The sequence below is a fragment of the Myotis daubentonii genome, chromosome X (genome assembly GCF_963259705.1).
Source record: "Myotis daubentonii chromosome X, mMyoDau2.1, whole genome shotgun sequence".
In the NCBI taxonomy this organism is placed as follows: Eukaryota; Metazoa; Chordata; class Mammalia; order Chiroptera; family Vespertilionidae; genus Myotis; species Myotis daubentonii.
In genome coordinates this window covers 124,864,503-124,878,839 of record NC_081861.1, presented here as the reverse complement: position 1 = coordinate 124,878,839, position 14,337 = coordinate 124,864,503, and the positions used below count along the sequence as shown (strand labels likewise).

Here is a 14,337-nt window from a genome sequence, read left to right as displayed (position 1 = left end):
CATGGTCCTGTTTCTTCATCTGGCTCATCTCTGAACACCTCCGCTTATGGCTTTGGATCTAAAGCTTCCCACAAATCTTTCACAATACCACCTCTTTCGTCAAATCCCTTCGCCCCCACTTTTTCTTTTTTTGTAAATATTTTATTGATTTTTTAAAGAGAGGAAGGGAGAGGGATAGAGAGTTAGAAACATCGATGAGAGAGAAACATTGATCAGCTGCCTCCTGCACACCCCCTACTGGGGATGTGCCCGAAACCAAGGTACATGCCCTTGACTGGAATCGAACCTGGGAACCTTCAGTCCGCAGGCCGACGCTCTATCCACTGAGCCAAACTGGTCAGGGCTCGCCCCCACTTTTTATCTACCCTTTGCTAACAACGAAAGCTGGAAAGCAGGGGGAGGCAAAACACTAAGGAATCATGGAGGGTTGCTGGGATTTAGAGGACACAGGGGAACTGCCGCAAAGGTCAGGCTGAAGGAAGTTTTCCCTCTTGCCTCTAAATGCCTTGGCAAGAAACCATGGACACATGGATAGTCTGTGATATGTGTAAGAAAAAGATGTGTTCAATGGCATACAAAGGCATCTGTCCTGATTTCTTCAGCAGACAGGAAGCAACATGGTGGATTCACAATTTCGATCATTTTGAAAGTGTTTATTATTTAATAACTCTCTCTCCCTCTGTCCCAGCCAGCCGCTCTCTTGTTCTACTTTTTTAGTCATCCTAAAAGCTGAATACATTCTTTTTCTCTGTGGGGGATGAGCATAAACACTAAACCAATAAACGTGATGAGGCCTGCATCAGGCACTAGGTCACTGAGGAACGCTGGTCTCCAACAAGCGTGGCTTTCCCTGGGGCTTCAAAAGGTAGTCCTTTTTCATGGTATCCGATGCACTCATGGAGTTAAAATGCCGCTGCCCATCTAAATACAGCATGGACTCTGAAACACAAGAGAGATAACCATGGAGAAACTTGCAGTGCCTGAGAACAGCAAGGTATAAACACAAGACTACTCTGGAACACTGGGCAGCAGTGAGAACGCAGAACAGGTGCCCAGCAAGTGCTATTGGGCCAGGGGTACGCAAGGTTCCCAAGCCTCGACTCCCACCCCTTTCCTTTGGCTGGACCAGTCTTTGACCCCCAGTGGCTGCTTGCAGCTGGCACCCGCCCTTCAGACAACAGCCAGGTGGGCAGAGCAGCCACAGCCACCTGTGGGGCCAGGAGGCATCCTGGCCTTCAGGGCTGCAGAACCTGAAAAATGCACAATCTCCTAAAGATGTGCTCAGTGGTTGAGCGTTGACCTATGAACCTGGAGGTCATGGTTTGATTCCCCGTCAGGGCACATGCCCGGGTTGTGGGCTCGATCCCCAGTAGGGGGCATGCAGGAGGCAGCTGATCAATGATTCTCTCTCATCATTGATGTTTCTCTTTCTCTCCCCCCCTCCCCCTTCCTCTCTGAAATCAATAATATATATTGATTTTAAAGATGTGCTCTTGAGCTAACAGGCATCAGTGTGCTTCCTACAACAATTTGAAAGGAGAAAATTTCTTGAAAAGTTCCTGCCTTTGTTAGGGACACGCCATCCTGGCTGCTTACCTCCATATGTTCTGGGGAAAACCAAGGGCACTTCATTCTCCGACATGAACGTGAAATGAAAGACATTGGTGGTCGTATGTTCTTTATTGTGCAGAGAGGCCACTTCGCTGTGGACTCTGACTTGAATGTAGTTGCCTTGAGTAAAGCAAACCTAAGAGATTATAGATACGAGTGAGCCAGTCACATTGGGAAGGGGGAACAGGCAGTCACAAGAGAAGCAATAGCTGTAGGATATCAAAACTGCTCTTCTAGGCCCAAATGATCATAAATTGTATTTTATCTCATCGCACACCTACCTGGGAAGACAGAAACAGCAATGATCCAACCTCAACAGGTTTCTGAAACATGATGTCATCCACCGCCACGACAAATGGACGGGAACCACTATTGGGAAAGGCAGAATTTGGGGTCAAGTGTAAAATTCAGATGCTATTTTTTCCCTAACAAGTGACTGAAGCAAAATTTAAATGATCAAAGAATAAACCTAGAGAAGGGGAAAGCAGTCATACCAGCGAGGAATGGTAAGACATGTCACTGTGACGAGATCAGTGCCAAAGTCACTGTATCTTTTCCCTTCAGCATATTATCACCTCCCTTTCTCATAGGTCTTTACAGGCAGACCTCGGAGATATTGCAGGTTTGGTTCCAGACCACCTCAATAAATAAGCATTGAAATAAAGCGAGGCATAACCTTTTTGCTGATGGAAGGTCTTGCCTTCAATTTGTAAAAAACACAACATCTGTGGAGTGCAATAAAGTGGAGCACAATAAAACGAGGTATGCCTGTAATGTACTAATTTACCTAGTCAGAGTAACAGGCTTCTAAAATGAGGATCAAACCCAGCTGGTATAAGTGTGATATTTATTTTAAAAACACAACAAATTCCCCAACACATCCAGACTGGTCCAAAATGTTTCATTTCAGTGGGGTAGTAAAAATTGCTTCTCAGAAGTCAATACTACCTTAAATCTAACTTACCCAAAGTTACAAGCAGTAGCCCATCCGAGTTCATATGCTTTCCTCATAAGGAAACCACCAAAGATCCGATTGAAAATATTCCTCTCCTATAGGGCATAAAATGAATGATAGGAAACACAAGATCATGGCCACCCTCATATACAGAACAAAGGAATTAATAATGCCAAAGAACAGAGACCAGTTTAAAGATATTATATCTTAGATCAGTGGTTCTCAACCTTCCTAATGCCGCAACCTTTTAATACAGTTCCTCATGTTGTGGTGACCCCCAACCATAAAATTATTTTCGTTGCTATTTCATAACTGTAATTTTGCTACTGTTATGAATCATAATGTAAATATCTGATATGCAGGATGTATTTTCATTTTACAAATTGAACATAAAGCACAGTGATTAATCACAAAAAACAATATGTAATTATATATGTGTTTTCTGATGGTCTTAGGCAAACCCTGTGAAAGGGTCGTTCGACCCCCAAAGGGGTCGCGACCCACAGGTTGAGAACTGCTGTCTTAGATGAATATCATGGATGCAAGTTATCCTATTTAGGTTTTTCACCATATCACAATACCTGAGGGTGGCAAATTTCCAAGCTCTTCAGTTTTGATTTCTCCATCCATACTGCATTAGGGGGCAAAACTCGACTTTGAAAACTTATAGTCCTGTGCAAATAGAGAATCAGTAAACCCTGTTAGGGCCATGGTTTAGCTGCTAAAAAGTAAAATATTTGCAAAAAATTTCCAATATGTTCAGGCAAGCCTGGCTATGGAGAACACCAAGTATTAATGCATCCTAATGTGTAATCTCACCAGCCTAACTTACTTTTTGTTTTAAAATATTCTTTATTTCAAAGAGAAAGGAAGAGGGAGAGAGAGATAGAAACATCACTGATGAGAATTATTGATCAGTTGCTTCCTGCATGCCCCCCCCACTGGGGACTGAGCCCACAACCCAGACAGGTGCCCCGACCAGGAATCGAACTGTGACCTCCTGGTTCATAAGTCAATGCTCAACCACTGAGCTACGCTGGCCGGGCCAGCCTAACTTACTTCTGATCCAGTGTGTTAAGAAACATCTCATGGATGGTCGTCCTCTCCTCAGCACTGGGAGCCATTTTCAGTAATGACATGGAGCTGAAGGCAACCCTTCTCCCCTTGTTCACTGAAATATGGGACAATAAGGAACCATGGTTAGGAGGGTCACACTGCACACTGGGGTTTCTGAACTGGGATGTACTTCTAGACTGTAACAATCCCCCTGGAAATTGTCCATACGGCTCACAAAAACTTTCTGTGATTCTTTGCTTTCACAAGGAAATTGTATCAGCTCACTGTAAAACCAGCTATAATCATCCTGACCTAGAGCCCCAACCAAGTTATTTCATTAAAGATACATTTACCATTTCATGAACAATGAGAAAAAATTACTTCAATTAATAAATATTGGCTGATTGATAAAATTGTTCAAAGTATGAACTTCATGGAACAAAAAATAAGGTATTTTTAATTTCAATAAATTCTTGGAATGAGTAAGACACCTGACTAATATGAGTCCATGCATACTCTTAAAAATAATCTCTTCTGCAGTACAGTTAATGTGCTTTTAAAAGTTTATCTTATTATAAAAAATTAATATACATTCTCCTTGTTTAAAGAGCGCTTCTTCCTTAGGGCCTTCAGGGATGAGTGGATTTACAAATGCCGACCTAAAGAGAAGAAAAGAGTATAAATTAAAATGTTATTATCTTCCCTAGGCAGTTTGGCTCAGTGAATAGAATGTTGGCCTATGACTAAAGGGTCCTGGATTCGTTTCCAGTCAAGGGCACATGCCCGGGTTGCGGGCTTGATCCCCAGTGGGGGGCATGCAGGAGGCAGCTAATTAATGATATTCTCTCATCATTGATGTTTCTATCTCTCTCACTCCCTTCCTCTCTGAAATCAATGGCAATATATTTTACAATATTCTTTAAAAAACAAGCAAACAGCAAAGACTTGAAAACTGGTGGGTAATAGTTAATCTTCCATTTTTATTAGATAATAACATTTTTAAAAATATATTTGATCGGCCTTCTACATGCCCCCTACTGAGGACTGAGCCTGCAACCCGGGCATGTGGCCTGACCAGGAATCGAACTGTGACCTCTTGGTTCGTAGGTCGTAGGTCAACACTCAAGCACTGAGCCACACCAGCAGGACTTTGCTGTTCATTTTGAATAATGCTTACTGACTGCATCACACAAGGACTCTGGAACAATAGAGGAGGCTTCTGGTTACAGACCCATCTGCATAGTAGGAAGTTCACATTATCAAAAGGACATGACTGCTTGCCAACATGTTTCACCTGATCCTAATCACAAGGAAGCAGTCAAAATTGGTTGCAGAACATCCTACTAGACATCTGGACTCGACTCTTCAAAAATGTCAAGACAGAAAATGACAGGGTGACTAATTTAAAGAACCATGGTAACCAACTGCAATACATGATCCTTGATTAGATCTACCTTAGGGGAAGAAACCATAAAGGATATTTTAGGGACAACTGGAAAAGTTTGGATATGGATCATATATTGCATAATACAATTATATCACTGTTCAATTTCTTGGGTATAATAAAAGCATTGAGATTATGTAGGAGAATTATCTTATTCTTAGGAGATATATGCTAAACTATTTATGGGCGGAGCAGTCTCAAACATTCGAATGATTCAGGGGGGAATGTGTATATATATTTATAGAGGACGGGAAAATAGGTTGGTGGCAAAACATTAATTGGCGAATTTAAGTAAAGGGTATATATAAGTGTTCATTGAATTATTCTATTTGTCTGTAGGTGTCAAATTTTTTAAAATAGAAAACTGAGCAAAAAGGAACATAGTATTTCACTGTGGTAGAATCCAAAAGTTTGACGAAACAAAAGACCTGAAATGGCAGTTTGGGAAACTGAAATACATCAGCTGGGAGAGGAATTTTAAGTAATGCCCTCCCCAGTGCTGGCAAAGGAGCCCCAGGCCAGGCACCAGAGCAGCAAGCAGGTCAGCCGGGGACGGTGGGAGGACTGAAGCTAGGTGGGTGCATTCTTTGCTCAGACCAGTCGTCAAGGTATTTTTCAATCTTAACACATTTTCCATGTCAGCTTTTCACGCAGCAGAAATGACGTCTCATTGCAAACTCCTCACTCAAGTTTCTAATACAAATTAGACTCCCCAAAGGCATCTAGACTAGCAGTTCTCAACCTGTGGGTCGAGACCCCTTTGGGAGTCGAACAACCCTTTCACAGGGGTCACCTAAGACCATCGGAAAACACATATATAATTACATATTGTTTTGTGATTAATCACTATGCTTTAATTATGTTCAATTTGTAACAATGAAAATACATCCTGCATATCAGATTCATAACAGTAGCAAAATTAGTTATGCAGTAGCAACGAAAATAATTTTATGGCTGGAAGTCACCACAACATGAGGAACTGTATTAAAGGGTTGCGGCATTAGGAAGGTTGAGAACCACTGCTCTAGACAGTCCTGTACAAACAGCAATCCTGTAACACTCTCTCCCACCCTACTCCCCCCACACAATTGGATGGTTTTTCTCAGTTTGAAGGCCTTGGGTGTAATTGTTGTTAGGAACCAATAAATCAATTTAAGAGAAAAAAGATAAAGTAGAAAGCCAAATGAGTTAAAGCTTGTATAATTAAACTTGAAAATGACACTATAAACTCATGAGGTTGTTTATTTATTTGCTTTATAATATACACCCAAGCTCTGTCCACTAATAAGGCCTAGACATGACGATAAACTAGTAACAATACAGTTCTAGTGCCTAGATTTTGGTCTCTAAATACCAGTTCCCACTAAAAGGAACCCCAGGACTCCTTGGGGAAATGGCTGTTTCTAGGCCTGGGGCAGGAAATGTGTAAGATGAGCCCAAGATAACTCCTTGCACCAGAGAGCAGGCAGGTATCAAAAACCAATGGGGAAATGTCAAAAGGGCTTATCACAGGAGGCAGCTTAAAGGGGCTCCCACTGACCAAAGAGAGTATACTCTGAGCACTGGCTACAATTCGTGGAAATACATTTATATGTTAAAATCCATGCATTCATAATGATACTTTTTTTTTAAAAACCAAAAAAGTAGAAAAACCATGCTGTCACTAGCTCGTTCTTTTGCAAATGTGTAAGTAAAACACAGGAATGAAACATTCATCTTACTTCCCTTTACAAACCAAATTGCCCTAGTTGATAAGGGACAGCTCTTCTTCACAGAACTCCAGCTAATAAATGTTGCAAGAATGACAGAATTTGAGAATCCTTTCACACTCCCATATGATTAAAGCAATGATCAACAAAGGGCATTAAGAGCCGTGGAAAAAGACGGAAGGGGAGCTAGCTATGTGCAGGATGACAAAATATACATTGGATACACCCTACCCTGTAGATCATTGCTGATCATAAGCGGATAATCTGAACTTGATAGTGGCAAGATCAGGTTGTCACTATTTGAGCCCACGCATCAATCTTAGGATCGCTAGGAGGGAGACCCTCTATACCTCCTTATATGACGCAATACAAGACACAAGATACACAGCATCACCCATGAAGTGCTCTCACCCAATAAGCTGAACCTGAATCTAATCAAGGCTCTAGCTCTAACTTCAGTTTATAGAAAATACTAGAAATAAAGAAACAAGTCCATGCTTCCTCATGGTATTTTTTTTTCTTGAAAATCCAGAAAGTTGGACAGTGTCTAGAACAGGGGTGGGGAACCTTTTTTCTGCCAATGATATTTATGACATCATTCGTAGGCCATCCAAAATTATCAGTTTAAAAATGAGCCTGCTCTATTTGGTCAAACATTTAATTAACTCACCCCTACTGCCTTGGCAGGGCCAGGCCAAATAATTTCTCAAGCCTTATACAGTCCACGGGCTGGATGTTTCCCACCCCTGGTCTAGAAGAACCCATTGGGCCTTTCAATGAGTTGATAAAACAATAAGGATGCATGCAATGATGTTAACATTTTGTGTCAACAGCAGCTCACCTAGTGAGTGTTGATACTTTGGGTCTGAGTGGGGGGAAAAAGGGGAACAGTGGAGACACACAACTATTCTGGATTTAAACAACCTCTAGAGACCACACAACTGTGAATACACTAAAATCCATAAAATTGTACACTTTCAATGGGTGAATTCTTTTTTTTTTTATAGGTTAGAGTCAAACCAGGGTCTGACTTTTTGTTTCTTTTTTTAAAAAAATATATTTCATTGATTTTTTTACAGAGAGGAAGGGAGAGGGATAGAAAGTCAGAAACATTGATGAGAGAGAAACATCGATTGGCTGCCTCCTGCACACCCCCCACTGGAGATGTGCCCGCAACCAAGGTACATGCCCTTGACCAGAATCGAACCTGGGAACTTTCAGTCCACAGGCCAACGCTCTATCCACTGAGCCAAACCAGTCAGGGCTCAATGGGTGAATTCTATATGTGAATTATATCTCACTGAAGCTATTAACAACAAAACAGGCTTATGAGACATAAAAATCAAATATAATATGTGGACTTTGTTTGTATCCTAATTTGAACAAATCATTAAAACGATATTTGGGAAAAATGGAATATGAATTATTGGAATATACTAAGGACTGACTAGTATTTTTGTCAGGTGTGCTAATGGTAGTGTAGTTATTTAAGAAAATATTCTCATTTAAAAAAATATTTTAATACGTTTTTTTATTTCAGAGAGGAAGGGAGAAAGAGAGAGAAACATCAATGATGAGAGAGAATCACTGATCAGCTGCCTCCTGCACACCCCCTACTGGGGATTGAGCCCACAACCCGGGCATGTGCCCTGATCAGGAATTGAACCCTGAGCTCCTGGTTCATGGCTCGATCCTCAACCACCAAGCCACATCAGCCAGGAAAAAATATCCTCATTTTTTAAGAGATGCCTAAACTAAAGTTTTTAGAGGTGAAATGTCATTATGTCTGGGATTTGCTTTAAAATATTATAAAGAAAATAATATACTTTAAAAAAACAGATGAAGCAAATATGGCAAAAATATTAAAACTCTTAAGTGTAGGTGATGGGCATATAGACATTCATTATGCTCTTCTCTCTGGTGTTATGTATCTTCAAAATTTTTCAAAATAAAGAATTAGAAAAAAAGAACAATTACCCCTTATTTTCAGAATCACGGGCCACCATTACAAATGTTGCTTCCAAAACAGGACAAAATTCACTGTCTTGTAACTAAAGAACAAAGGAAAGAAAATGCAGATGTAAGAAATGCATTTCCTGGGAAGACCTGCTACAATTCTAACAGAGAGCGTGCATGCTTTGAGAAAGGCAGCAATTAGAAAAAGAGGAGAAAGTGTGGTACATTTATACAATGGCATACTATGCAGCTGTAAAAAAAAAGAAGGTTCTCTTAACCTTTGAGACAGCATGGATGGACCTGGAAATTATTATACTGAGTGAAATAAGCCAGTCAGAGAAAGACAGGTTATCACAGGATCTCACTTATATGTGGAATCTAATGAACAAAATAAATTGACAAACAAAATAGATCCTGAGACATGGAAGCATGCAAGAGACTGACAGACCTCAGAGGGGATACGGGGTGGGGGAGGAGGAGAGATTAACCAAAGAACTTATATACATATATGCATAGCCCATGGACACAGACAACAGTGCGGTGAAGGCCTGGGGTGGGTCAGGAGTCCGGAGGAGGGAGGCAAAGGGGGGAAAAATGGGGGACATCTGTAATACCCTCAACAATTTTTTTTAAAAGAAACAAAAAGAGAAGTGCATTCATGAACCACCAGCTGCTGAGTTTCCAGGCACAGAACTAGGCTCTGTGTGGGGACAGCAGCGTGACCAGGAACCTGTGGTCTAGCAGGAGAAAGACACCCCAAAATTCCAAACAGTGCATTGCGGGACATGCTGGGATGGACATGAGCTAGAGGCTACGGAGCTGAGCCTGACTGGGACCCAACAACAGGGGTCACAGAAGGACCTACTACATCATCATTTCACTGTCCTGCTTCAGAGCCAGGTGGACCTCCTGCCACTCTCATAGACATTAGCATTTTCAAGAACCTTAGTGTGCCAACTACCAACATGTCTAGGATTCCTTAGCTGAGCACAGGGGCTCCCAAGAAGGAATAAGATCAGTGACAAATCCGTGGATTAAGCTAAATACTTACAATGCACAAAAGCCTTTGAAGTTTTAAGGTGTTTCTTTATCCTTTAGAAGTCTGTACTTCCAGGACAATCATATCATAAAGTCCTATCATAACCTGAGGGTCCATTCAGTTCCTTCCTCATCACTACTCCTCGTCACTAACACCTGTTTGGGCCCTAGTACCTCTCCCCTTGACTTTCTTCTAGCACCTGCTCAAAGCCTGTTGGCCCTGTATATACAGCCCTCCACCAGAGCCCAAATTCCTCTCCAGCTGTTCCCAAACACTTCCTCATACCCGCACCTTTTCCCCCAGCCACGGCCCTGGAATGGACCATGCTGTTGAATACCTCTGTTCCATGCCTTCGCCTGATGCCTCCTTCCTCATGGCTACATTCATCACTACCACTCCCCCCGCCCCCCGCGGCCCAGTCAGTAAACACGCATCCCTTCGGCCCAGACACAACTCATCATTCCCTCCTTTGTTTTCCACTAAATGCAAAGTCCTCTCCTGACAGTGGTTCTCACCCCTGTAGAGTTATTTGGAAATGTGTAGGGTTGTCACATGACTTGGGAGGCATTACTAGTGGGATGGGGGTGAGCAAGGAGCTGAACACTTCACAATGCAAGGGGAAAGTCCTGCAGAACAGGGAATTTTCCCACATGTAATGCCAATAGTGTCCCTGTTGAGAAATGCTGCATCATACTTAATATACTATACCATGATCATTTATTTAAGTGGCCGCCTCCCCATTGCATCATGAGTTCCTTGAGGACAAAGGCCATTTTCATTGACATTTGTACCCTAAGCACTTAGCACAAAGACTGCCTATAGCAGATATCTGATCAATGACAGCCAATGTATGAATCAAGGTAGGTAATTATTGAGGACTACCAAAATGAAAACTCCAAGAAAATGGAACTGGGTTTTGCTCACGGCTGTATACCTAACACAGAATGGCAGGCAATAAATGATTGCTAAGTGAACTGTTAAATGAGTGGACGTCAGGAAGTGGGCTTGGTGACTCACACCCAGATCCTGTTGTTGAGAAGCATGTGACCTAGTAGAAGAGAAAACATGTTCCTACGAAGCTCTGAGGAGCAGAGGTCAGCAGATCAGAGAAAGGGTTCTGAGGAAGGCATCATGGGAAGGAACAGGTATTATGAGCTGGAGGACCAGGGAAGGATTCGAGCATGGAGTGACTTGGAAGCACACGTGGAATGTGGATGTGCAGAGCACACAAGGATTTCAGGAAAAGGAAAAAGCATAAGCAACGATATCAGCCACTTGCTTACTGGTTTATTATAATGAACACCTACTAGCGCCAAGTATCGGGAATGCCAAAATGAACAACTCCCTACTCTCAGGATGCTCAAAGATGCTCTAAGAAGGTATTTAAGTGATGTTGGAGCTAGTTTCTGGAGACCCTTGGATCCTAACTAGTCAAAGGAGTTTAGACTTTAATGAGCAGATAATGATCAAGGTTTTTAGAAGGAGAGTGATGTGATTTAAGATCAGCTTTGGAAGGTCTATCTGATAAAAATGTATAAAATGAACAGAGGGTGAAAACATGCAACAGGCCGGCAGACTAACTGAAAGACAGTTCAGGTACTCACACAGAGGCAGTGGGGGCTTGAACAGGACACAGGGGCCAAGGGCAAGGGGGAGAAAGGACCGTGGTGAGTTGCGGAGGATGATGAATTTGTAAAACTTGGCCAAAGGCTGCACAGGAAAGGGAAAAATTTAAGCTATCACAAAGGTATGCAGCTGGGAAACCAGGAGGATGACAAAGGGGAAACACTGAAGGAAGATCAGGATTAGAAGGGAAGCTGACACTCAATTTAAAACGCACTGGACTGGAGGTAGCAAGAGCCCGCGTAGGGGGAGATATAATAGGTGCTTGGAAAGTTAGGTCTGAAGGTCAAGCCCAGAACAGAGATTTGGGATCATCTCCATAGTAACAATAAATAGCATTATTGTCAACATGTGATTAGTAGTTACTGTGTGACAGGCAACGTAACAAGTTCTTCATATGGGTGGGATGTTTTCCATTTCATCTGTACCACACCATATAATATGGTACTGTTACCGCTTCCATATTGCACTTGAGAAAACAGAGGCTCAGGGAAGGTGATTTACCCACAGTCACGTGGCTAATAAGCAGCAGAGCTGGGATTTGAACCTACATGCACACAGACCAGAGGCACCTATTGCCAAGCTCCTCTCTGGAATGGAAAGGACCACTCAAGTAATGAGTTATTAGGCAAAATAGCCAATGAGAAATGAAAATTAAAAACAAAAGTTCGTACTTGCCTAACACTGATTTTCATTGGGTCTCTCCTCCTAATAATCTCTTATCTCTTTTTCAAACGACTTGTCCAAGATTCAAATTGTCAAGTTTCCCTAGAAAGCTGGTCCGATGGCAGCAATCTGCTGCACGTGGCACTAGGAACCAACCATGAAGATTTAAAAAGTGTGTGGACAAATCATACAGATCCCCAACTTTATTGTGTTTTGTTTTAAAAACAGTACTACCGCCGAACCGGTTTGGCTCAGTGGATGAAGCGTCGGCCTGCGGACTGAAGGGTCCCAGGTTCGATTCCGATCAGGGGCATGTACCTTGGTTGTGGGCACATCCCCAGTGGGGGGTATGCAGGAGGCAGCTGATCGATCTCTCTCATCGATGTTTCTAACTCTCTGTCCCTCTCCCTTCTTCTCTGTGAAAAATCAATAAAATATTTTAAAAAACAAAAAATAAAACAAAAAATAAACATAAAAATAAAAACAGTACTACCGTCAGTTACAGCTGCACTGGAGTTACAGAATCCAACCGCTTACATATAGCATCAAATACAAAACTACTTAAGCACTACCCAGGAAGATGAGTTATTTGGGGCACTGCCCCACACACTGAAAGGTTGCAGGTTCAATCCCCAGTCAGGGTGGGTATGGGAGGCAGCCAATCCCACATCGATGTTTCTCTCTCCTCTCCCTTCCTCTCTCTCTAAAATCAATTCTAAAAATCATATCCTTGGGTAAGGATTAAAAAACTACTTAACTATTTTTGACAAATAACTATTGTTGTTTTTTTAGAGAAAGAGAGGAAGGGAGAGAGGGAGAGAGAGGCAGAGAGAGAGAGAGAGGCAGAGAGAAACATCAATCTGCTGCCTCCCATACTGACTGGGGATAGAACCTGCAACCTAGATTTGTGCCCTGACCAGGAATCACACCCACAATCTTTTGGTGTGCGGGATGATGCTCTAACCAACTGAGCCACCCGACCAGGGCTTTGACAAATAACTTTAATTACTGCAGAGCAAGCTTCAAACTTTTTCCAAAGGTGAAGTGTTTCAAAATTCCGTAACAACAACAAAAAAATGTATCTGAATAACAGGTCTACTGAATACCCTGGCTAAACTAAAAAAGGCATTCTTAAATAAGTGTTCATAATAAAATCTTAGACATATGCTGAACTATTTGATTTCTGTGCTATTATCCCCTTTGAGGTAGTTTTCCTTGTCAAATTTCTCCATTTCTTTATAGTAGCTATTCTATGTTTTGCTCATTAGAGGTTCCTAACTGCTGTGATAGTCTAAGTGTCTGTTCTGGGTTAAACTGTGTCCCCAAAAATATATGTTGAAGTATCTACAAACACGCATTTATTTGGAAATAGAGTTGTTGCAGATATAATCAGTTAAGATGAGGCCATACTAGAGTAGGGTGGGTCCTTATCCAATATTATTAATGTCCTTATAAAGAGAGGAGAAGAGACATGGAGACACAGATGCACAAGAGGAAATGCCATGTAATAATGAGGCAGAAATGGAAGGGTTACAGCTACAAGCTAAGGAATGCCAAGGACTGGCAGCAAACTACCAGAAGCTGGGAAGGAGCAAGGAAGGATTCTCCCTTACAGATTTTAGAGGGAGAATCCTGCTGAGACCTTGATCTTGGACTTCTATCCTCCAAATTGTGAGAAAATACATTTCTGTTGTTTTATGTCACCTGGTTTATAGTATTTTGTGATGGCAACCCTAGAAAACTAACACACTGACCAATCCCATGCATGCCTAACGTAACTCAGACATTTGTGCAACTCTCCACACAAAAGCAGAAGCAAGCACCTTACCATGGAGCTGAAATGATTTGAAAGTAATAAACACTAAACATAAACACCAAATAATGTATCGGTCTTTGTCCAGGAGGAAGATATTAATAATTCACCATCTGTGTGACCTGAACTTTCAATAGTTTTTCTAGAAGTGGTGAGCTACATACCTGTCTACAGACACACAGGTAAATAAGCTTTCCTTTAACTAAGACTAGTGGGTTGTATTGAAACAAAGGGGCCATCTTTAGGTGCTTACAGACCTGGAACATTTGCATCTTCGCTTCCATAGATGTCTTCCCAACCCAGCTAACATGGCCAGTGAACTTGATGTCCCGTTCTGGGCTTAAGCTCTTCTTACACATATCTGCAAAACAGAAAATCAATCTGAGTTCAAACCACACCCAAACTTTCCTGTGCTGCAAATGGAGAATTTCATTTAAAATGTTCGTAAATTCCATTTCGTTTGAA

The 14,337-nt window shown here is 41.8% G+C and overlaps 1 protein-coding gene and 1 non-coding gene across 5 annotated transcripts in view; one reads left to right on the top strand and one right to left on the bottom strand.

Annotated features, from left to right (window-relative positions):
• Window positions 1–638: 638 nt before the first annotated feature.
• The window catches only part of ACOT9 (acyl-CoA thioesterase 9), a 33,458-nt gene continuing 19,759 nt past the window's right edge, over window positions 639–14,337 (bottom strand). For all 4 annotated transcript variants that reach the window (XM_059679614.1, XM_059679615.1, XM_059679616.1 and 1 more), the window contains 9 exons: window positions 14,130–14,233; window positions 8,753–8,826; window positions 4,214–4,281; window positions 3,626–3,737; window positions 3,148–3,238; window positions 2,576–2,661; window positions 1,893–1,980; window positions 1,597–1,747; window positions 639–939 (listed from right to left, as the gene is read on the bottom strand). In XM_059679614.1, coding sequence (XP_059535597.1) covers window positions 812–939; window positions 1,597–1,747; window positions 1,893–1,980; window positions 2,576–2,661; window positions 3,148–3,238; window positions 3,626–3,737; window positions 4,214–4,281; window positions 8,753–8,826; window positions 14,130–14,233 — 902 coding nt within the window. In that variant the 3' untranslated portion in view covers window positions 639–811. The remainder of the gene's footprint in view (window positions 940–1,596; window positions 1,748–1,892; window positions 1,981–2,575; window positions 2,662–3,147; window positions 3,239–3,625; window positions 3,738–4,213; window positions 4,282–8,752; window positions 8,827–14,129; window positions 14,234–14,337) is intronic.
• LOC132225388 (small nucleolar RNA SNORD56) lies at window positions 7,578–7,648 on the top strand. The gene has a single exon (XR_009450901.1). It is a non-coding gene; the product is annotated as a small nucleolar RNA SNORD56 (small nucleolar RNA).